This window comes from Sturnira hondurensis, unplaced genomic scaffold, assembly GCF_014824575.4.
Source record: "Sturnira hondurensis isolate 20B ecotype Veracruz unplaced genomic scaffold, ASM1482457v3 Scaffold0004474, whole genome shotgun sequence".
NCBI lineage: Eukaryota > Metazoa > Chordata > Mammalia > Chiroptera > Phyllostomidae > Sturnira > Sturnira hondurensis.
In genome coordinates this window covers 4,123,117-4,147,707 of record NW_028077105.1, presented here as the reverse complement: position 1 = coordinate 4,147,707, position 24,591 = coordinate 4,123,117, and the positions used below count along the sequence as shown (strand labels likewise).

At 38.6% G+C, this 24,591-nt stretch overlaps 1 protein-coding gene across 1 annotated transcript in view; it reads right to left on the bottom strand.

Moving 5' to 3' along the window:
• AHI1 (Abelson helper integration site 1) overlaps positions 1 to 23,283 on the bottom strand; it is a 194,686-nt gene extending 171,403 nt beyond the window's left edge. The window contains exons 1-6 of the mRNA XM_037045869.1: positions 23,199 to 23,283; positions 22,749 to 22,839; positions 22,339 to 22,651; positions 9,270 to 9,829; positions 8,225 to 8,403; positions 862 to 1,084 (exon numbers count right to left, since the gene is read on the bottom strand). Coding sequence (XP_036901764.1) covers positions 862 to 1,084; positions 8,225 to 8,403; positions 9,270 to 9,829; positions 22,339 to 22,651; positions 22,749 to 22,839; positions 23,199 to 23,283 — 1,451 coding nt within the window. The remainder of the gene's footprint in view (positions 1 to 861; positions 1,085 to 8,224; positions 8,404 to 9,269; positions 9,830 to 22,338; positions 22,652 to 22,748; positions 22,840 to 23,198) is intronic.
• Positions 23,284 to 24,591: the final 1,308 nt, after the last annotated feature.

Below are 24,591 nucleotides of genomic sequence, written 5' to 3'. Positions count from 1 at the left end.
CTAAAAAAAATGAATAGCTATAATACATAAGGAAAAATTACTTTGATAGTCCATCTAGAAAATTACAAATTTTATGAGACTTAAAAGTAGTTGTACTTTATTTTGCATTTATATGTATCCGTTGGTTTCACAGAGTTATTTTATTACAGAAATATAAAGTGAGAGGTATGATTATACCTTCAGCATGCAAAGCTGGAATAAAGTAACTCCTTCAGAATCTTAAATGAGTTTGTCATAAAACAGTATAGTAAATTTAAGTACGAAAATGAGCTCATCAGGATTATAAACCTTTCGAGGTGTATCATATCTTTTCTGTATGCCCTCAGACAACTGAATAAATGAATGACCTTTTTGATAATACTGTTTCTCATCTTTGCCATATTTCAAATACTATCAAGAAGATAGTATTTTTTCCAATTTAACTGTATATTTTATTGTACTTTTTCTTTGGGCCTTCAAGCATGTAGCTATAGAATAGAAGGAAAAAATTAAATTCAAAATTCATTTACTTCACCTGAGGCCCAGGTAACATATTAACTTCAAAACAAAAATAGGAACTTAGCATTTACAATGTAACAGAAGACAATTTAGCTGGCTCAATGCCATAAACGAGTCATTAAGCTTGGCAGAAACTCCCTCAACTCCCATCCACTTACAATGAATCAATGAATTAACAGATGCTCTCCATCTCTTCTATAAAACATACTGACCAGTATCAATGGGTGACGAACACCTACAACTAGCAGATTTTTCTCCAATACAAATCCATAACCCTACTTGCATTGACTTTCAATGGCAGAAAAGAACTTCTACTGTGGGCATTTTCAACTCAAGGGTTGGCTGTGAAATTTTAAAAAGTACCTATCATCTTTCTTGACGTATTGACCAGTGTTCTCATCAACCACATGAACTTTCACCATCGGGTGAGATATCATAAAATCTGACTTAAGTCGATCAGTTCGGTGAATGTAAACTCCCAGGACAAGGTCATCATCAAGCAAACACTTGGGATACACCGGACTATCTCGACTTGTTACTTCGTGAACACCATCGTCACCATCAGTGTCTTCGTTATCATCTGACACTACAAGCACAGAAGAACACAAACATTCTCATCCATTGTTCCCACAACAATATACTCAACAACATAAGCTGGATTTTCATATAGCCTAATCTTTATGATCCGTGGTTATTTTCCTTTGTTAATAAAGACACTTCAAGGAAAAAGAAAGAAAAAGCCAGGCAATGGCAGACTTACCTTTGGCAGAGTAAAACACTGCACTTAATTAATGTATTAAAAGAAGGAATCTTTCTAATTTTTTCTGACAAGGACCAACAACCAAAGAAAAATAGAACTAAGATAAAAACTAATTTTATCTAGGTATTTTCTAAGTGGAATACATATCATTCAATTCATTTATAACTATAATTTATGCTTATGGGCAGGTGTAGTAGGACGTAGCAAGTCAATGCATCTGGTAACAAAAGCTTGAAAAGCCAAATGAATTACAAAAGGATTTTTTTAAAACCTCAGAGAAGTGCAGAAATAACGTGGAGTAGATGGACTAAAATTCTAGGCAAGGAGAATCATTCGGAGGTGAGCTGATGCAATGGCAGCTGTTACAGCCTCCGGGAACATTTGCTGATTCAGGGTGTGGGTCGAGCATCAGTATCCGGCCCCGGCAAGAGGACACTACCAGGTGAAAGAGGAGGGAGAAAAACTTTAAGTGGCTGCATGGGGCTACAGTGATAAAACTGCAGTTTTGAGGGGCCTCAAACACACGGCCAATTTGCCTCACAAAACTTAATTCTGAAGCTACAGGAGAGGCTAAAGAGCCCCATGAGTGAAATCTCCCATTCTTTTGATACTTGGAAACAATGACCAGCCAAGGAGAGAGGCCTGAAATAAAACAGACAAAGATGAAGCCCTTGGGGGCCTGGTCAATTTATACCAACTACCACTTTTCACCTAGGGTCACTTACCAATTCTGGGTGCAGTTAGAGGTTGAGAAGCCAGGTGTGGCCCCCTGGTAGAAGGCCCCTCCTGGGGGACAGGGAAACCAGCAGAGATACTGGGGGACTGGAGTGACAAAATTGAAGACTTGAGGGGCCTCAAACACATGGCCAGTTTCCCCCTCAAGACATTTTGAAGCTGCATGGAGCAGAAGAAGGCTAATGGACTCAGCTGAGAACCTTTGAAGGACATAACTCAACCTCCCACATGAGGAGATAAGTATCCACCAGGCTCTCAATTTAAAACACCTGGAAAGCCACGTATTAGGAACAGGACAAACCAGAGACAGAATCTTACCAAAACTACAACCTAGCCCTAAAGTAGCTCAGCTCCTCACTGGTCGAAATTGGAATCAGTTGCCTACCCTATCTGCCTAAGACTACAAAGAGGAAATCCTTTCTGATGGAAGATACGAATCATCTAGAGCTTCTAGGATTCTACACACAATGTACAAATACAATACAAAATCACTAGACAGAAAAGAGGCAAGACTTTATGAACAATAACCAACCGAAAAACCAAAACCAGAAAACAGAAGCTGACCCACAGATGATCCAGACTAAATTAGCACACAAGGACTTTTTTTTAACCTCATCCACAAACATGCTCATTGATTTTACAGAGAGGGGAAGGGAGGGGGAGAGAGAAGGAGAGAAACATCAGTATGAGACACAACCATCAATCAGTTGCCTCTGACAGACATCCCGACTGGGACCAAACCTGCAACCTAGACACATGCCCTGACCGGGATTCAAACCCACAACCTTTTGTTTTATGGGCTGATGTTCCAACCAACTGAGCCACAACTGGCCAGGGGAGCACACAAGGACTTTCAATAACTATGATTAATATGTTCAAGAAAATAGAGGGAAAGATGAGCAAAATAATTCTAAAAGTGAAGACTTCTGACAGAGAATTGGAATCCTACCCTCCAATGTGACAGTATTAAGAGATGGGGCTTTAGGAGGTGATTAAATCCTGAGGTCGAGCCCTCATGAACGGGATTAGTGCCCCTAAAAAGAGGTCCCAGAGAGCTCCTTTGCCACCTCCACCATGTGAAGTGACACTGAGAAGACACTAGTCTATAATCAGACCCCGAATCTGTGCATGCCTGATCTTGAACTTCCCAACCTCCAGAACTATGAGAAATAGATGTTTATTGTTTAAGCCATCCAATCTCTGGTTTTGTTATAACAGCCTGAACAGATCAAGACAATAAAGTGTCGATGTGACAGCAAGATACAACAATCCTACGCGTGCATATATTCATTAATATAGTTTCAAAATATATAAAGAAAAAACTAACAGAAATAAAACAGAGAAACCCAAAATCATGGTGGAAATTTTAATATATGACTCAACTGACAGAGTAAGCAGACCAAAAAAAGAACAAAAAAAAACCAGTCTATAAAATCAGCTGAAGACATTAAATTTAATCTAACTTACATACATAGGACGCTGCACACAACGGCATCAGAATTCACATTGTTTTCAAGTGCACATGGATTGTTTACTAAATTGACCAGAAACGGGCCAATAAAGAAGGCCTCAAAAAAGTCAAAAGACCGAGCGAGATTCACAATGTTCTCTGACAATGGCAGACAGATACCAAAGTAAAAAGATAATCAGGAAAGTCACCTACTGCATGAGACAAGACAATATACTTTTAAATAATCCATGATCAAGGAATTAAAATGGAATTCAGAACACATTTTTACTGAATAACAATGAAGACGCAGCATTCAAGAAAGGTGTAAGATACAGCTAAAGTAGCGCTTAGATAAAAATGCAAAGTCTTCTAAAGCCAGTTTTTGTAATTACTATTATCTACTTGGAATTGTTTTCTGGAGTGAGTATGAAATCCCCCCTCATGCATAGCTGGGAACTGGAAATTAAGAACAAGAAAATTACACCATGTTAAGTGTAAGAAAAGGAAAGAAACCAATCATCTTTTTTAATGTAATAATTCTTCTCATTATTAAAATAGCATACATGCATTTTAATACATACATGGCATAGAAAAAAAGAAACTTAAAGTCTTAAATGCATATAAAGAATGACTGAAATTTCATAAAATCCACCTTATAAAGCTAGAAACAAATACCAAATCAAACCCAAAGACAGTAGAAATGACAGAGACAGAAGAAATAACTAAAATAATACACAATCTACAATAGACAGAATCAGAGCTAAAAAGGTTGGTTCTTTGAAAAGATTCGTAACGTGAAAATCTACAGACTGATGAGGAAATCAAGAGAAAACAAAGCAATATCAAGGGATACCCTTTCAGGTCTACTGACATACAAAAATGACAAATCTGAATTGCACGGACAAAATCCTCAAAATATACTGTCTAATGAAGTTGATGAAAAAAACTGAAGAGTCTAGTATTTATTTAAAAATTAAATGATTTAAAATTCAAGAAAAGAAAAGAAAACCTAAGCCTAAAAAGCTCCCTTAGTAAATTCTTCCAAACAACTAAGGAAGAAATAACACCAACTGACATAATACTTTCAGCTAAATGAAAGAGATGGAACATTTTCCATCTACGTTTGAGACCAAAACTTTGATATCAAAAACTCTGGTATTTCGAGTAAGGAAATGTACAAAACATTCTCTCACATGACCACAGAAATAAAAAACCTAGACAAAGTGTCAGCAGAACAAAGCCAACAGATTTTTAAAAAGTGACACATCACAACCCAGTGGGTCACCCACGCCTATCAAGTACAGAAAGATGACCTAATATTCAGTAACAATCACATTAACAGAAAAAAGGGCAAAAATTTATATAATCGTGTTGATGCAAAAAAAGTACCTGATAAAATTCTGCATCTATTCATTAGTTTTAAAAAAATCATTACCAGGTGACATGATTGTGACTGTAGAAATAAAAAAATCTATAAACTCTTAGTAATAAATGAATTTAGCAAAAACTGAATATAAATGTTAAACATTTTAAAATCAATTATATTTTATTTATATATATATATATATATATATATATATATATATCTGCAACCTACAAATATTGGGTTGGCCAAAAAGATCGTGTGGTTATTTCCCTAAGATGGCTCCAGTAGTGCTTAGTTGTCTTTGACTTCATTTGAAATAATTTTGTTAGATTGTATTGTGACAGCTGTCGTATCAGTGTGCATTTAAAAAAAACATCAAACTTGATGAATTTTTGTGTAGCCATTTAATACTGAAGATGGAAGAAAATAAGCAATGTTTTCGGCATATTATATTTTATTATTTCAAGAAAGGTAAAAACACAACTGAAATGCAAAAATAGATTCGTATGGAGAAGGTGCTGTAATCAATTGAATGTGTCAACAGTGGTTCGTGAAGTTTCCTGCTGATTTTCTTGCTGATGCTCCATGGTCAGGCAGACCAGCTGAAGTTGACTAGGATCAAATCAAGATATTAACTGAGAACAATCAACATTCTACCATGTGGGAGATAGCCAATGTACCCAAATATCCAAATTGATAAAGTTATTGGTGAAAATGAAAAATGTGTCTCTTATTTTACCAGAAAAAAATACAGCCTTTTTGATCAACCTGAAAGGAAACAAAATTTTAAAAAATGCCATTCACAACAGAATTAAGAAAAAAGTACCNCTGATTTTCTTGCTGATGCTCCATGGTCAGGCAGACCAGCTGAAGTTGACTAGGATCAAATCAAGATATTAACTGAGAACAATCAACATTCTACCATGTGGGAGATAGCCAATGTACCCAAATATCCAAATTGATAAAGTTATTGGTGACAATGAAAAATGTGTCTCTTATTTTACCAGAAAAAAATACAGCCTTTTTGATCAACCCAAAAGGAAACAAAATTTTAAAAAATGCCATTCACAATAGAATTAAGAAAAAAGTACCTAGAAATAAATCTTAAGGCGACACACTGCCAAAAGTTAAAATATTATGAAGATAAGGTGAAGTGTAAGTAAATGGAGGTATGTACCAATTTCTTGGATGGCAAAAATCAGTACTCTGTAAAGATATCAAGTGTACTTAGAGTTGTTATATTGTAAATCTCTGTAGATTCACCCAATCTGGATCAAAATCATGGGTAGAGAAAGGGAAAGAGAGAGAATTGAGAAGCTGCTTCTAAAATTTATATGGAAATGCAAAGAATAAAATTTAGTCCGGGCAATGCTAAAGAACACAAATGTTAGGGTGCTTTCACTACCTAACAGTAAGACCCATTGTAAAGTTATGGTAATTAAGACATGGTGGCATTGGTACAACCAGTCTAATGTAACAGAGCAGAGATGACAGAAATGGACCTGTTTACACACTCATGTCATTTACTATAAAAGTGACACTGCAACACTGAGGGGAAGGAGTCTCTCCTCAGGAAACGGCACTAGGTCAATCACTCGGTCACATGGAGGAAAATGGGTCTTGACCACTACCTCTCACTACACACAAAATCAATTCCAGATGGACTGTATAAACTGATGTGAAAAGCAAAACAAAAACTTTTAGGAAATAATATCAGAAACATCTTCAGAACTTGGGAGAGTTCATAAATCACAGAGAGCACTTACTATCAAAAGAACAAAATGGATAAACTGAGCTACATAAAATTTAAAGATTCTATTTTTTAAATGATTCAATAAGAGAAAAATAAAACAACCCAGAGTGGAAGGATATCTGCAAGATATATGTGCATATCTATTTATTTATGAGAAAAGACTGATGTCTAGAAATGTAAAACACTCCCACAAATAAAAAGGCAATTCAACTTCTTAAATTCATACACTGAAGACTAGAACAAATCTACCAGTAAAGAAATCCAGGTAGTCAATAAACACGAAGAAGATGTTTGACTTCATTAGTTATCATGGAAATCAAATTAAAGTTAAAATGAAACATACACAACAAAAACAGGTAACATTTTAACATATCAACAACATACATGTTGTGCAGCACTGGAGGCCCTCAAATACCGCTAGTGTCGATCAGTAAACCAACTCTTGAAAATGGGAAGTACCTAGAAAATACACACAACCTATGACACAGTAACTCTATGCCTAAGATACGCTAAATAGAAATGTATACATACACTGCCAAAAGACATGACAGTTCCTTACCGCTTTATTTGTAATCGCCCCAAACTAGAAACAACTCAAATGTCCATCAATACAACAGGTAAATTAACTGTGGTACATTTATACAATGGATATCTATACAGCACAAAAACAACTGAGAATGAGTAAGTTTAACTGTGTGCAATAATAGCATAAATCTCACAAAAATAAGTTTGAGTGAAAAAAGCCAGACAAAAAAGAGCATAGTATTTGTGATACTATTTATAGGAAAACGGAAAAGCAGGCAAAAATAAACTATGTGTCAGATTCAAGACAGTGTTTACTTCTGAAGGGCAATAAGCTGGAAAGGGACTTGAGGGGACTTCTTGGTGTGAACAATGTTCTGTTTTTCGATTTGGATGATGATTTTATAGGCACGTTCAGTTTGTGAAAATTCACTAAGTAGCATACTTATGATATGTACACTTCTCTAAAATTTAATTACAGAAACCACAAGACATCATCAATTGCATAATCCAATGAATAAGTACCATAAATCCTAAAATTGCCTATTTTAGTCCCATTAAGTGGAAACTGAAAACAATAGAATAAAGTAGAAAAAAAGCAAGAGTAATAGGTAAAGGAACATAAGAGGAAAGACACGAGTAAAGAGGAAGACTGAAAGCCAGAAGAGAAGAGGGAAAGTGGGGAGGACGAGAGCAGACCTGGGCCGAGGAGTTAGGAAGATGCCCCATATGACAGCTACGCAGCCTTGTCATCTAGCGTGTTCACTGCCTGTTGACTGTTTACTGCTTTCAACGACTACGGGTCTAGTAGTCGTGTTACTTAGGGTTCTAAATTCAATGGCAGAAACAGGAAATCGTCTCTGCTATAATAACTACAAAGTTAATGTTTCTAGAGTTGAATTAAATTAAGTCAGGAATTAGAGATGACTCAAGTAACACTAACTTATCACAGGAAGTCAGAGCCACAAATAAATGACTGTTTTAGTCTAGATGAAGCCAAGAACAAGTACCAAATATTATATATTTAATATTTTATTATATCCTTTGGGACTAATTTTCTTTAATTTTAAGGAATGAAAGTCCTAAAATCAAGCTATATCTACCAAGAACACATGTTTTCATTTCATTTGGATAACAAACCTGCTTTGGGCTTCTTTTTCTTTTTTTGGGGCTTGGATTTTGGGTCATCTTGCACACTGTCTTCTACATTCTGATCCACCAAGGTTACTTCATCATCTTGATGATTATCTGAAGTAACTGTTCCAGCCAGACCTTCCTTCTTTTGCTCACCTTCAGCTGTGTCACGCAAGGTCAATACACTGCAAATACAACCCAAGTACAAGTCATTATGCAGCAGCAGGTAACTAACAAATACACTAACACGCCCATGTAGCAACTCTGTGTGCCCTCTCTTTGTTAGCACTGGTTGTCTAGCTTCTGATACGAGGAGAATTATTTTTAGATGAGGACATTAGGGAAAATTGCTCCTGTGTGCCAGGCAATAGATACAAAATGTTCTCACCTCAAGATGTTTACCTAAATATGGACTACAGAAAACAAATTATGGTGGTTAAAGGTCGTTTTTTATTTCGGTTTCCCCAGAGACATATTTATATGAATATACGCACAGAAGTTCACATTGCATATGCCAGCATACATATATAAGCATCATATACAGAAAAGCGTAGAACACCAAATTGCTAATAGTGGTTATCTCTGGATGATTGGATTGCTTTCATTTTCTTCTCTGTTTCTGTGTGTTCTACAATGAAGAAATGCTATTTGTATATTAAGGGAAAAGGGCTCTATTTGCATATCCAAAGAGGCATTTATAACTGACAAATGGAATAATAATGAGGTTTCTACTATTTGAAAGGAGATGTAAATGAGTAGTTAAGGGTAGAGCTTTTAGAGCAAGACGGCCAAGCTTTTGGCTCAACTTCTTACAGGTCCTGTGACATAGCTCTTCCGTTTCCTCATCTACAAACAACAGCATTCCTATTCCTCATTGGGTTAGTTAATTCGTACACAGCATTTAACACATAGTAAGGTTAGCTGTTGTTATTGCACTGACAATGTGTCCAAATGAAAGTCAAGAATTTTCTTTGTGAAACTACAGGTATCACTTAAAAGTAGAAAATAATAGCTTTTAAGAGAGCATTTTATAGTTATCAATGTAAAGTACCTTGTTTCAGCATTAGACAGGACTGGAGCTTTCTTTTTTTTCTTTCTCTTTTTTTCACTGCTCAATTTGTCATCACGCAAGGAAGAATCTGAGGGAAAGTACATCAACTGTTCTTTGAGTTTCTTTCTTATTTTCTTCTTGATCTCCTTTGCCATTTCTTCAGCTACTTGGAGCTGGTATACTTGCTTCAGTTCTTCTTCCTCATCTAAATTATTTCCTTTTTCTTCATTTGCTTTCTCATTTTTCTGATGGGCAACACCCAGCTGTGACTTGGTCCGTGCTTTCTGGTGTACGGAGTCCACCTGCTTTTCAGGAGTGTCCTGTTCCATCTGTTGTGCGGGCACCTGGCACACTGCTTTTGTAACCTTCCTATGTGCCTTTTCTTGCTTGTCTTCCTCTCCACTCACATCATCATCTGGATTTTCAACTGCAGACTGTAGGTTGCTTGGTTTGTCTTTAATGACTCGCATGTTCTTCTGTGGGGTGTTAGTATTAGCAGCAACTGCTTCTTCACTTTCTGTTTCTTTAATTTTCTGAAGATTGCTTCTAACAGTGTCAAACTAGGAAATAAAGACACAATAACAACGTTTCACTAAGCAGAGTTTAGTTATGTAAAGATGTAACACAATGATTAGTGTTCAACCATGTGTAACATTGGAAAAATTATTTCATTTTTGTACTTGAACATAGCAAGATTCTAGACGAGAGTATCTGATAACCTCATTCATTCTCCCAGCATTAGGTTAGTAATTGCTCAGGGTAACCTCTGATAGAGTGAGTTGATTAACATGTGAAAAAGTACTTAATTGCTTTTAATAAGTTAACTAATTGCTCAAATCTCAAATGCTATTTTTCTCTGACAGAATGATCCATACTCTAATTCAGAGAAAATGGTAATGGGCCACTGAGCTAACGCACCTCAGGTTCCTCACTAGGAAACACACATAGGTCATTTATCTCACTTCACAATTACATTCTAAAACCCAAAGTCTATAGCTCTAGGATCACCCTGCAATTAGTCCAAATATATCACTGAAAATACTGCTGAGTATTAAAAATTACCAAGTGAAGTCAAATGGCAGACTAAACACACACCTATACCTCCTTCCCCAATAAAAACAATTTAAAATACGAGATATTTGAATAGAGAAAAAGACTGAAAATCAAAAAGGGATGTTACTAAAATAAAATGAATAATAAAATAAATATTTTCAGGAATTCCCAAAAAGATAAAAAATGGGCAGGATTAAATCTACTAAGGAACTCCCAGAGAAAACCACAGCCCGTAGGAAAAGACTCCTCCAGAGAAAATGGTGCTTCCGGAGACACTATGAACTCAGAATTAGGAAATACAAAGGGAAGTGAGGGATGGGCCTAAGGACGGCCACTGAGGAGCTGGGAGGGACGGCCCTACCCCCACCTCCATCTGCGTTAGATGGTGACTCTCACTCAGGACAAAGCAGCTGAACACCGAGAGACACAGCGGGACACTCCAGGTGGGGACGATCCTCACCAAGGGCAGGAGATCACCATGTCGAATACAACCAACAGGCAGGAGAGAGAGATTCTTACCCAGAAAGATGGCTGGACAAGTAAAAACTAACACACACTTAAGGATAAACCACAATGAAGTAAGAGCCACAAAATCCCATAAAATAGAAATACTAACAATGAAGGAAAATGGGCAGCATAAACAAAGAATTTAAAATAAGTGTGATCAATTAGATGTAGTCCCATTTGTTTATTTTTTTGTTTGTTTCCCTTGCCTGAGGAGATATATCTGAAAATATTGCTACAAGCAATGTTTATAGTTTCAGGTCTAACATTTAAGTCTTTGGTCCATTTTGAATTTATTCTTGTGTGTGGTGTAAGAAGGTGGTCAAGTTTCATTTTTCTGCACTTATCTTTTCCAATTTCCCCAACACCATTTATTGAGTAAACTATCTTAACCCATTGTATGTGCTTGCTTCCTCTGTCAAACGGTAATTGGCTGTAAAGGTGTGGGTTTATTTCTGGGCTCTCTGTTCTGTTCCACTGATATATGTGTCTGTTTTTATGCCACTACCATGCTGTTTTGATTACTATGGCCTTATCTATAGCATAGTTCAATATTAGGTGACATGATTCCTCCAACTTTGTTCTTCTTTCTCAGGATCACTGTTGCTGTGCAGGGCCTTTTGTGGTTCCATATAAATTTTTGAAATATTTGTTCTAGTTCTGTGAAATATGGCATTGGAATCTTGATAGGAATTGTGTTGAATCTACAGACTGCTTTGGGAAGTATGGACATTTTACTGATGTTAATTATTCCTATCCATGAACATGGTATGTGCTTCCACTGTTTGTATCTTCTTCATTTTCTCTCTTCAGTATCTTATAATCTTCCAAGTACAGATCTTTTGACATCCTCGGTTAGGGTTATTCCTAGGCATTTTATTCCTTTTTTTTCCAAACTAAAAAGTTTTTACACAGCAAAGGAAAACAAAATAAAAAGACAACCCACAGAATAGGAGAACATATTCACTGATACATCTGTTAATATCCAAAATGTATAAAGAACTTACAAAATTAAACACCAAAAAAATCTCATTAAAAAATGAGCAAAGGACTTGAATAGATACTTCTCCAAAGAGGACATAGAGATGCCTGAGGGACATGTGAAAAGATGCTCCATGTCACTAATCATTAGAAAAATGCAAATTATAACCACAATGAGATGATATCATCTCACACCTATAATAATGGCTACCATCAATAAATCAAAAAACAACAAATGTTGGTGAGGATGTGGAGAAAGGGGAATGCTCATGCACTGCTGGTGGGAATGCAGACTGGTGCAGCCACTGTGGAAAGCAGTAAGGAGATACCTCAAATAATTTAAAACGGATCTGCTTTTGACCCAGAGATCCCACTTCTGGGAATACATGTGAAGGAACCCAAAACTCTGTAATTAGAAATAACATAAGCACCCCTATGTTCATTGCACTGTTGTTTACAATCGCCAAGATATGAAAGCAGCCCAAGGTGTGTCAGTAGATGAGTGGGTAGAACAGCTACGGGACATTTACACAACGAAATACCACCACTCGGCCATAAAAAAGAAGAAAATTTTATCCTTTGCAACAGTATGGATGGGCCTGAAGAAAATTATTCTAAGTGGAATAAGCCAGTCAGAGAAAGATAAATACCATATGATCTCACTTATACGTGGAACCTAATGAACAAACTGAACTAACAACCAAAATAGAGACAGATCTATAAATAGAGAGCAGGATGACATCTGGGGGCGGGGGCGGGGGCAGGTTAAGGGGTGGAGGGATTAAGCAAAAAAGAAAAAGGACTCATGGACATGGACAACAGTGCGGTGATTGCACGGGGCAGGAGGTACAAGGGGACTAAATGGTAATGAGAAAAATTCAATAAAGATAATATTAACATAAAAAATAAAATAAGTGTCATTAACACCAATAAAGAAATTTGAAAGCATAATGGATGCAAAAAAACAAGCACTGCAGATGTTAGAATTAAAATTTTGAGTGACAGAAATTAAAGTTTAAGATATGCATTGGAAAACAGAATGGGCAAAAGCAAAGTCCTAAAGATGGAAGCCAATATCAAAATGAAGAATTCTCCCAGAAATGCATGAGCTTATCAATAAAATCTGAAGTTCACTTTTTGAATATTCCCATGTTTAAAAGTAGTTAGAAAATATCTACTATATGAGAAAAGAAGGGAAAATGCTAAAAGAACTAGGATCCCAATATACAAAGTAGGTAGATATGAAACATTAGGTTTACAGTGGTACATATGAAAAATAATACAATCATTAATCAATAATAATACAAGAATAAACTGTTTTGTACACTCACAACAATAAACCTATTCCACCATACTGCCATATCTATTTTACCATCTCTTTTGATTACCTAAAATATATTTCCAAATTCTATCTGTTCTTCAAGGATGAATTACGAAGCCTAGTCCTCAAAAAAAAAATAAAACAAAATAAAAACTTCCCTAATCAAATATAATGAAAATAAATTTTCTTTTAAAAAAGTTTACTTTACATGTTCTGTTTGTAGAAGCAATATATGCTTCAGTTAAGACAGTAGAAACAAAAAGGTGAAAATACAAAACAACAGAAATACAGAGGAAAAAAAGAAGACCCAAAGCTCAGCCCTGTCTCACACGAGGGAAATCACTGCTAATCTTTTCAGAACCTTATTTTTGTCTTTTCCGTGAATATAGTCATACCTGCCAACCTTGAATTTCCATTATGTTAAAATGGGGCAAATGTTAATTTTTTTTATTTTCAGTGAGTATCAGAAATTTAGTGGCAATATTATATAAAATGTGAGGAAATTAATAAAGGAAATAGTTGGAAAATGACAGCCAAGGATCAAAAATAGAAAAAAGAACAAAATTCTAGAAGATTAAAAAAAATTAAACCCTTGATGGTTGCATGGGTAAATACAGCTCACCTCCTCACACAACCACATCAAAATTACAACTAAAATATAGAACCACCATCACTCAGAACTGTCAGAAATCAAGTTGAATGGAAGTCTGAAAACTATGGAATTACCAGTAATAACACACCCACCAGCCCTGGGTGGTACATCTCAGCAGACTGAGCGTGGGCTGTGAACCAAAGGATCACTAGTCGATTCCCAGTCAGGACACATGCTAGGGTTGTAGCCCAGGTCCCCAGTAGGGGCCACATGAGAGTCAACCGCACATTGATGTTTCTCTCCCTCTCTTGGTCTCTCCCTTCCCCTCTCTCTAAAAATAAATAAATAAACACATCCATCCAAACTGGTAAGAAGGGCAGGAACATGTAGATATGAAACAAGCTGGTCCCACATCCACGTGTGGTGGTTACAAATTCCAGACAGGTGTCTTGAGAGGGACGAGTCCCAGCTCCACACCAGGCCCCCAAGTCCAAGGTCCCAGTGTCAGTAAGGTAAGTCCACTTGAATTCCATTTACAAAAACCAGCAGGGGTTGAGTTGGACAAAAATGCTAAAGCCCCAAGCAGTTCTCCTTAAAGAACCCACACCAGGACTTATTCAGACTCAGTAAGTCTGAGCTCCAGCACTGGGGTAGCAACTTGACAGGCACCAGTGGCATGCAGGGAGGAACTGCAGTGTCTGGCATCAAGGCGAGATCAGCTTTTATCAAAGGTGACAGCTTTCTGAGCCCTAGCTGGTGTGGCTCAGTGGATTGAGCATCAGACTGCGAACCAAAAGGCCACCAGTTCGATTCCCAGTCAGGATGCACACCTGGGTTGTGGGCCAGGTCCCTAGTGGGTGCACATGAGAGGCAACCACACATTGATGTTTCTCTCCCTCTCTAAAAGGAAATAAATAAATAGAATCTTTAAAAAGCCCTGGCTGGTGTAGCTCAGTGGATTGAGCGGGGGCCTGCGAACCAGACGATCGCGGTTCGATTCCCAGTCAGGGCACATGCATGGGTTGCAGGCCGGTTCCCTGCAGGCCAACTCCCAGCAGGGAACGTACGAAAGGCAACCATACATTGATGTTTCTCTCCCTCTCTCCTTCTCCTCTAAAGATAAATAAATAAATAAAATATTTAAAAAAAAAAAAGGTGACAGCTTTCTCCCAGACAGAAAGGTGGGCAGAGGTCACTGCTCCCCTTCTGAGCCCTCCCCTCAGACAAGCCACAGCAGGTGCCATATCTGAGACTCCACGTAATCACTCTGGCTAACACTGTTTGTCCTGCCTTGGAGAACCTGAGGCTCTGCCCTACCCAACTCACAGATTCAACCACACTGTGTGACTTTTCCATATGAATAGTTGGCCTTGGGTAACGCTTCACAACTTCCTAAATCCTACCAAACAAGCAACAGCCAGCCTCAGTAAGTCCTCAGCCCCATATCTCTTGCTAAGCAGTCCCAGACCTGGTACTGGCAGCAGCCAGCCTAGATTCATTCACAGTTCAGATTCGTCTCAATTTTGATTTGCCTGGGAATCTCTAAGCCCAGCACAAGTAGCAGACACCTCAGATTGCTTTATAGCTCAGGCAATGTGACCCCAGGAAGAAACCAGGTAGGGGCTGATCTTAGCCTGTATCACCCAGGAAACTGCAGAGCCTACAGACCCAGTGGATGACTAGAGACCACACTGGAGCAACACTACCCTGCCCCTACACAGCTGACCCTCCACAAAGGGCACAGTTGGGTAGTCGGCAGTCACAGCCTGTCCCTGCAGATGACTGGCCTGGGGAAATCCCTCCCATTGACTTGCCAACAGCAATCAAAGCTCAGACCACACAAAGGGCACACCTCGAGTACCCAGCTTGGGTGATAGGGGAGGCTATGCCACTGAACCTACAGGACACCTACTACATTAGGCCATGCTACCAAGACACAGAGTCACAGCAGATCTATCTAATACGCAGAAACAGACACAATGAGGCTGCTAAAACAAGGAGACAAAGAAATATGGCCCAAATGAAAGAAAAGATCAAAACTATAGAAAAACAACTAAACAAAATGGAGATAAGCATTCTATCAGATTCAGAGTTGAAAACACTGGTTATAAGGATGCTCAAAGAACACAGTGAAGACCTCAACAGTATAAAAAAGGTCCAGTCAGAAACAAAGGATTCCCTAACTGAAATCAAAAACAGTTTACAAGGAAACAACAGTATAGTGAATGAAGCTAAGCACTGAATCAATGATTTGGAACATAAGGAACCAAAAACAACCAATCAGAACAAGAAGAAAAAAAATTTTTTTAAATGAGGATAGCATAAGCAGCCTCTGGGACCACTTCAAGCATTCCAACATTTGCATCACAGGGGTGCCAGAAGGAGAAGAGAAAGAGCAAGAAATTGGAAATCTAGTTGAAAATATAATGAAAGAAAACTTCCCTAATCTGGTGAAGGAAAATAGACATGCAAGTCTATGAAAGACAAACAGTCCCAAATAAGATGGATCCAAAGAGGCCCACTCCAAGACATATCATAATTAAAATGCCAAAGGTTACAGACAAAGAGAGAATCGTGAGAGCAGCAAGACAGATGCAGTTAGTTACCTACAGGGGAGTTCCCATAAGATCATCAGCTGATTTCTCAAGACACTTTGGAGGTTGGAAGAAACTGCTAGGAAATATTCCAAGGTATGAAAAGCAGGCATATACAGCCAAGACTCCTCTACCCCGCAAAGCTATCATTTAGAATCAAAGGGCAGCTAAAAAGTGCTTACCAGACATGAAAAAACTAAAGGAGTTCATCATCACCAAACCATTACTATTATAAAATATTGAAAGGACTTTGAAAAAAAGATCAAAACTATGAATAATATAATGGCAATAAATCATATGTACCAACAATTGAATCTAAAAAACTAAGTAAACAAGAACAGAGACAGAATCATGGATAGAGTGTTTCAAAGGTTGCTGCATTGGTGGGGGATGTAGGGGAATGGTTAAAGAGGTGAGGGGATTAAGGATTAAGAAGTACAAATAGGTAGTTGCAGAATAGCCATGGGAATACAAAGTACATTGTAGGAAATGGAGTAGCAAAGAACTTACACATATGACCCATGAATGTGAACAATGGTAGGGAGAGTGATTGCCTTAAGGCAGGGGTGTCAAACTCATTTTCACCAAGAGCCACATCAGCCTCACAGTTGCCTTCAAAGAGCCAAATGTAACTTTAGGACTGTATAAATATAACTACTCCTTAGCTAGGGGCAAAGAGCTCGGCACTGCCGCTGGGTAGAAACAACGTGCCAGGCCGGATAAAACAACACGAAGGGCCGGATTTGGCCTTCAGGCCTTGTGTTTGCCACCTGTGCCTTAAGGAGGGGTGCTGAGTGGAGGAGGGCGATGGGGGAAATATTGGGACAACACTTATAATGTAATCAATAAAATATAATTAAAATAAAAAATGAAACCCTTGGAAAGCTATCAGATGAGGCTCAATTTTTAAATTACTCTCTTCCACTGATGTCAACCTTCATACTAATAACATCATATTAATTTTATAGTGACTTTATATTCATGATCTATAGCTTTTGTTTTATTCAATTTTTTAAGCCACTGCAATAAACACAAATCCTAAATACCATTTGTAGCATCTCTTATATTCTGTAGCACAGATATTTACTTTTTACAAGATGCTGTTTGTGCTTTTGATTTTCTTTTTCTTGATAACAGCTTTATGGGCTAGTTTTTAAATTTCCAAGTAGCTTATAAATATTAAACTTTTGTTATTAACTTCTAGGTTTCATTGTACTATTGTAAAAAATGTCTGAAATTTAATAGTTTCACAGATTGGATTTTGACTGAATCTTGAAGTGTCACAAATATATTTGCTTATGATCTATTATATCTTTGCCCATCCTTTTATCTTTACCATCCATACATTTAGTATTTTGACTTAATTTGCATGTTTTTAAAATCAGCTATACTGGCATATAACTTATATAACAATAAACTTCACCAATTTTAAGTATACAATTAAATGAGTTTTGGCAAATATGTATAGATATGTGACTACCAGCTTATCGTGGTATTAAGCATTTCCATCACTCCACATGATCGTTTATAAAATCAACTCCTACTCCCACATGCCCTGGTCCCACTCAAACTGCTATCATTATAGTTTTGTCTTGTCTAGAATTTTATATAAATAGCATCATCCTGTATATGCCCTTTGTGTCTGATTTCCTTTACTCAGCATAGAGCTTTGAGATTCATCCGCGTTGCTGCATGAAGTGTATTCCTTCTTATTGCTGAATAATATTCCATTGCGTGACTATATACTACATTCAATTTTTGCATTTGGGCATTTGGGCTATTTTCAGTTTTGCACTATTATGTTTTCATTTGTCTTGAGTATATACCCAGAAACTTGAATGCTGTGCCATGTGTAAGTGGATGGTTAACTTCTTAAATAAATGCCAAACTGCTTCTCTAAGCAGCTATACCATTTTGCATTCCCAATGTTTTTAACATCAGTTCTAGTTCTAACATCTTTATTGGCACTTAGCATTGTCAATTTTCATTAAGCTGTTCTAATAAGTGTGTAATGATATCTGATTCCTGTTTTAAATTTCACTTCTCTAATTACTAATTGATCTTTACATGTGTTATTTGCTGTCTGCATCTTTTTTGGGTGTTAAATCTTTTGCCCATTTTCATTGGCTTATTTTCACATCACTGAGTTGTAAGAGTTCTTAAAATATTCCAGATACACTTCAAAACATTTAGGTTATCATTTTATTTTCTTAGCAGTGTTCTGAATTTTTACAAAGTCCAATTTATCCCTTTTTTCTTTTATGGTTCCTGCTTTTATATCATGAGAAGTCTATTCATAACTCAAGGTTAGGAAGGTTTTATCCTGTTTCTTATGTAAGTTACATAGTTTTAGTGCTCATGGTTAGGTCATTGATCCACTTCTATTTAATTTCTGAGCATGATTTATGGCTAGACTTGATAACATTGTTATATGGATACCTGGTTGTTCCAGCACAATTTGTCAAAAATGATTATCCTTTTCCTTACTACCTGGGCAATTCTGTCAAGAATCAATTGACCATGTACATTTGGCTCTATTTCTAGACTCTCTGCTGCTCTACAGCTTTATGAATTTTGAATTAAAACAACAAAATTCCTTTGAGTTTGTACTTTTTTATAATTGATTTGGCTTTCTAGGCCCATTATTTAAATTTCTAAGTAAATTTTATAATTAGATTTTTAATTTTTTTTAATCCTTACCCAGGGACATGCTTATTAATTCCAGAGAGACAGAAAAGGAAGGAGAAAGAGGGGGAGAGACATCGATGCACAGGAGAAACATCAACTGGTTACCTCTTGTCCAAACCCTGGGGATCAACCTGCAAACTATTGTAGGTATGTGCTCCGGCCAGGAATCGAACCCGCAACCTTTTGGTGCACGGGCTCACTCTAACCAACTGAACCACCAACCAGCCAGGGTTGTAATCAAAACTTCTTCTACGGGCACTCAGTGAGTGCAGTGGGCATGCTGAGCTGGTATCTGAGGGCACTAAGTGGCTACAGGCACTGGCCCCACTGTCAGATCTCTGGACTCAAGTGTTAGTTCCACCTGTCAGTAGATTCATCTCTGTGGACCTCTATTTCCTAATCTTTCAAGTAACAGTAAACCACCCAGAAGGTTTCTGTCAAGATTAAAAAAGAATATAAAAGTAAAACTTAGAATAATGCCTGGAGCATGGCAAGCCTTTCAAAAATGGTGGCTATTATTACTGTATATATGTGTGTATATGTGTACTATAATCGGATTATGTTTGGCAGGCAACAGAATACAGGCATACCTTGTTTTTCTGCACTTCACTTTATTGCGCTTCACAGATGTTGTATTTTTCACAAATTAAAGCCATGACCCTCCACCAGCAAAAAAGATCCAACTTACTTTATCCAATGCTCCCTTTATTGTGGTGGTCTAGACAGAACCCACAGTATCTCCGAGGAGTGCTTTTATCATAATCCAGCAAGGAGAGCTAGGCTGAAGTTTTGGGCATCATTTATATCTGTAATGGTTGCACGAAAACAAGTGCTAAATACCGAACTCTGGGAGCCCACAAGATAAGGTAAAAATATATCAGAGAGGTAGGTGGTAAACTGGGAGAAGTAACCAAAGGGAAAAGGGTTTTAGGAAAGAAGTGACGTACACTGTGCAGTACCTAGAGTAGCTGCAAGTTTTGAAGCGAGTTCACTGGGTCTGCCATCAGGAAGTCACATACGCAAAGCTGTTTATGGAGGGACAGAAACCTGAAAGCCACAGGTGGAGAAACAAATGAAAGTTGAGACCAGAGAAGAAACAGCAGATGAATTATTTCTGCAGTTCTGCTTCCAACTGTCTTCCCTTGCCCCCAAAGACAGTGACCTGAGGCAGCAGCTCTGAGACAAAAAGACAATGGAAGGATTTTGCAGGGGATTTTTTAGATTGTTTCCACTCCTTCACCACCCTAACCTCACACCCCAACCAGAGTCATTTTCTAAAATACAAATATGATGGTACCATTTATTTGTTTGAAACTCTTCACTGGTTCCCAACCACCAAATGGAAACATATAAAGTCTTTATTATTGGGGACCTAAAACTACATATGAAACGACCCTTTGCCATTCTTCACCTCCCCTTCTCCAGCCACACCTCTGCCCACATTCTGTGCTCTAGCCACGTGAAACTACTTGCAGCCCTCAACCACGCCAAAGGTTTGCCTTTGTACCATTACAAATACATCTCTCTTCTCAGAAATGCCTTTCCTCCCCTGTTCTTCTAACAAATGTCCAAGTACACTTTGACACCAACTGCAATTGGTATCTTCTACAGAGAGCACTCTAACCTTGAAGGGCAGTTAAATACGTCTCCTCTGTGCTCACATAGTGCCTTGATCCTCATACCTCCTTCTAGTTTAGCCCTGAATTTTCACAGGAGGAATGTGTTCTGTGACCCTACCCTCCCCCAACTGAAATGCTAGCTTTTTGGAGAACTAGGCCTACATCTTCCCTTCATCTTTGTATTCCCGTTTTAAAAAGAGGAGGGAGGTGTCAGTATGAATGGTTCTAGGGTCAAAAAGACTCAGATTTAAATTCTTGTTCTGTCACTTACAAAATGTGCCTTGGGCAAGGCAAGCTACTTAATACCACTAAAGCTTGTTTTTTGTTTTTGCCTGAAAAATTAAAATGGCACCTACTTTTTTGTAAAGAGAAATGGAATTAATGAAAAACAAAGTGATCAGCACAGTAGCTGGCACATTTTAGGTGTTCAATAAAATTACTTTATGTCCATTATCATGGTGTTAAAATAATTATGTGATAGGTAAAGTACATTATGTGTTTACATCATTCACTATTTACTATTTTTAATGCACAACTGATAAACATTAGTTAACACAGAAAATACATTACATAATCATCTCTGAATGTTAATGTACACTACAGCAAATAAATTACAGAATATTTGATTAGTAACATCAATGGCAAAAGTTAAAGTCAGACTTAGAAGGGCATTCCTGAGCCTCACATATGACATTATTTTAAATCTTCTCCTTCACAACCCCTTTGACAGGTGCTGTTAAGAAAGACTATATAGGAGAATTGTACACTGCGTAATTGTACACTTCGTTTGTACACTGCGTAATGTCTAATCTCATTTCACTTTTCTCTAACCACCTGACTATTAGCCAATATATGACTAAAGCTCAGAGGAAAAAAGGCTGTAATATTTGGATCACTCACTCTTTAACAGAATTTCATAGCGGGGGGGGGGAGGAGAGAAACAAAAAAACCTTTATACAAAATTAAATTTATAAATCAACAATAACCTACATAAACAAGATTGTAAATATGGTTTAAAAATATTCTTGGTATTCGAATTTATTTCAAATATATTTTAAAATTTTCCTTAAAAAATTCCCATAGTCCTAATACGCAATCTTCTTCCCTAAAGCCCAAGCAGTATCAGCAATCATTAATGCAACAGGTGAAAAAACTGTTAGCGTCCATTCCTTGAAAAGAAAAAGTCATACACTCCAATCAGTAGATGCTTCACAGTAGGAATTCTTAGACTACTTTTTCCCTATAGCTAAACTTATCAAAAAGACCCTACTAATGTAATTCGACTTTTTTTCTTCTAAATGAAACGCATCGATTGATCACCTTTTCTCAGACGTAAATAAGAAGGCTTTCACAGGTTCACCATCAGCACCAGGTTGACATCCTAAAAGGAAATTAACGTACTTACTACGCATGTGATTTAAACGATTAACCCAGAATCAGGAGTAGGAAAGGCAAAGATTGCATTCCCTCCTTTGCCACACTGCGCTCAACCTCCGGACCCGAGGAGCCCAGGGAAGGGAGCGGAAAAGTACGTATATTTCCCCAACACCACACCCGAGGGCTGGCGTCGCTGGCCCAGTCAGCCTGAGGATGCTCACCGCCGCCTCGAGCCCACCGACCCCGGCATCCCCCGCCCCACGCCACCGCCCCCGGGCGGGGCGGACCGATCCGAGTGCGTGGGCCGGGCTAGGCACCAACGCGCCTCCTGCGTACTCACAGGGAGGGGAGCGCCGGGCGGCCTCCAGCCCGTCCCACTGAAGCCGACGTCGGGCTGTGCGAAGCGGCTTGCCACCGCAGGAGGAGCGGGCAGGCAGTTTAGCGGACACACACCCAACGCAGCCCCCACAAATCCCGACTCCGGGAATCGGCCCCTTGCCGCATTGCGGCCAGCAATCCGCCCACTGACGTCACACCTACTTAGGCCGCCGTTCCCTTGACAACCGATGCGACCCCTCCTGGACTGCAGCCCTGCTCCAACTCCCCTTACGGCCCCACCCCCCGCCCACCTACGCCCGAGCCCGAAGGCGAGGCTGTGCAGTGGCGGCGGAAGCGGCGCGCGCGCCCGAGGGCCCGCGGGTCCTCAAGATGCAGCCGGGCGCGCGCTCTGGGGCCGCGCGCGCGCCGCACTCCTCGAGCGCGCGCGCGACCGTGAAAGGGTGAAGAATCCGCTCTTTCGGGAGTCGGAAGGGAACCCGGTAATACTCAGGTGGTCCTAGAGCTTAAGGAGGAAAAAACACGTCTACACCTCAGAACTGTAGCCGGCGCTGGGAAAAATCGGACGTTCCACAGCGAGCGGGGAGGCTGTCGAGTAACCAGCCAAAGATAAACATGAATGAAGAAACAGACTCGTTAGCGCCCACAAGAAGGGAAACGTCTTTTTAAGCGAGGAGTTGTACTACAGACCCAATCTTAAGGAAAAAATTGTCCACGAGTCATTTGGTGCTAAATTATCTCACTACGTCTTTAAAGCAGAGCAAAAAAGAAAAATGTCTTTTTCTACGCCCATGCCCCTCCCACTGCCTAGTTTCTGCCACAGGCGCCATCTTTAGTTCCGAGTCCCGGGGGCTGGAAAAATACCAGATAAATCACGCCTCCACTCTTCAATTCGCTGCTGTTGTGGTCGTGCACTATAACCTGTTGCTTCGTTTGTACAGTGCGACATTATGCATATTTCCTTGGGGGCCACGTTTTCCATTCCACTGGCATCACCTTGCCTTACTAAGCATCGCATTTTGTTTCTCCAAATAATGTGAGAAGGTGGAAGTACTGCAAATCTACAGCGTCTCATACTGAACCTTTCCACTCAAAACCGTTCTGGGTTTCTATCTTGGTTTAAGCTGCCAGTATCTTCTCAGATTGTAGTTAAGATAGTGGTAGAGAATCCTATACTCCTTACAGCAAAACCATGTCCAGTCTACCTTTAAAATATCCCCAGTGTATAGCTTATCCATCGTTTTCTTTTTTCTTTTTCAAATATGTTTTATTGATTATGCTATTACAGGTCTCCAATATTTTACCTTTTGCCCCCCTCCACCCAGCACCCCCCCCCCCTTGTTCAAGTCCATGGGTCATGTGTATGAATTCTTTGGCTACTCCATTTCCTATACTGTGCTTTACATCCCCATGGCTATTCTGCAACTACCTATTTGTACTTCTTAATCCCCTCACCTCTTTAACCATTCCCCTACATCCCCCACCAATGCAGCAACCTTTGAAACACTGTATCCATGATTCTGTCTCTGTTCTTGTTCAGTTTTTTAGATTCAATTGTTGGTACATATGATTTATTGCCATTATATTATTCATAGTTTTGATCTTTTTCTTTAAAAGTCCCTTTAACATTTCATAATAGTAATGGTTTGGTGATGATGAACTCCTTTAGTTTTTTCATGTCTGGTAAGCACTTTTTAGCTGCCCTTTGATTCTAAATGATAGCTTTGCAGGGTAGAGGAGTCTTGGCTGTATATCCCTGCTTTTCATACCTTGGAATATTTCTTAGCAATTTCTTCCAGCCTGCAAAGTGTCTTTTGAGAAATCAGCTGATGATCTTATGGGAACTCCCCTGTAGGTAACTAACTGCATCTGTCTTGCTGCTCTCAAGATTCTCTCTTTGTCTGTCACCTTTGGCATTTTAATTATGATGTGTCTTGGAGTGGGCCTCTTTGGATCCATCTTGTTTGGGACTGTTTGTCTTTCATAGACTTGCATGTCTATTTTCCTTCACCAGATTAGGGAAGTTTTCTTTCATTATATTTTCAACTAGATTTCCAATTTCTTGCTCTTTCTCTTCTCCTTCTGGCACCCCTATGATGCTAATGTTGGAATGCTTGAAATGGTCCCAGAGGCTGCTTAATGCTATTTTGTTTTGTTTTGTTTTGGTTTGTTTTGGTTTGGGTTTTTTTTTTTCTTCTGATTGGTTGTTTTTTGGTACCTGATGTTCCAAATCATTGCTTTGATTCTTAGCTTCATC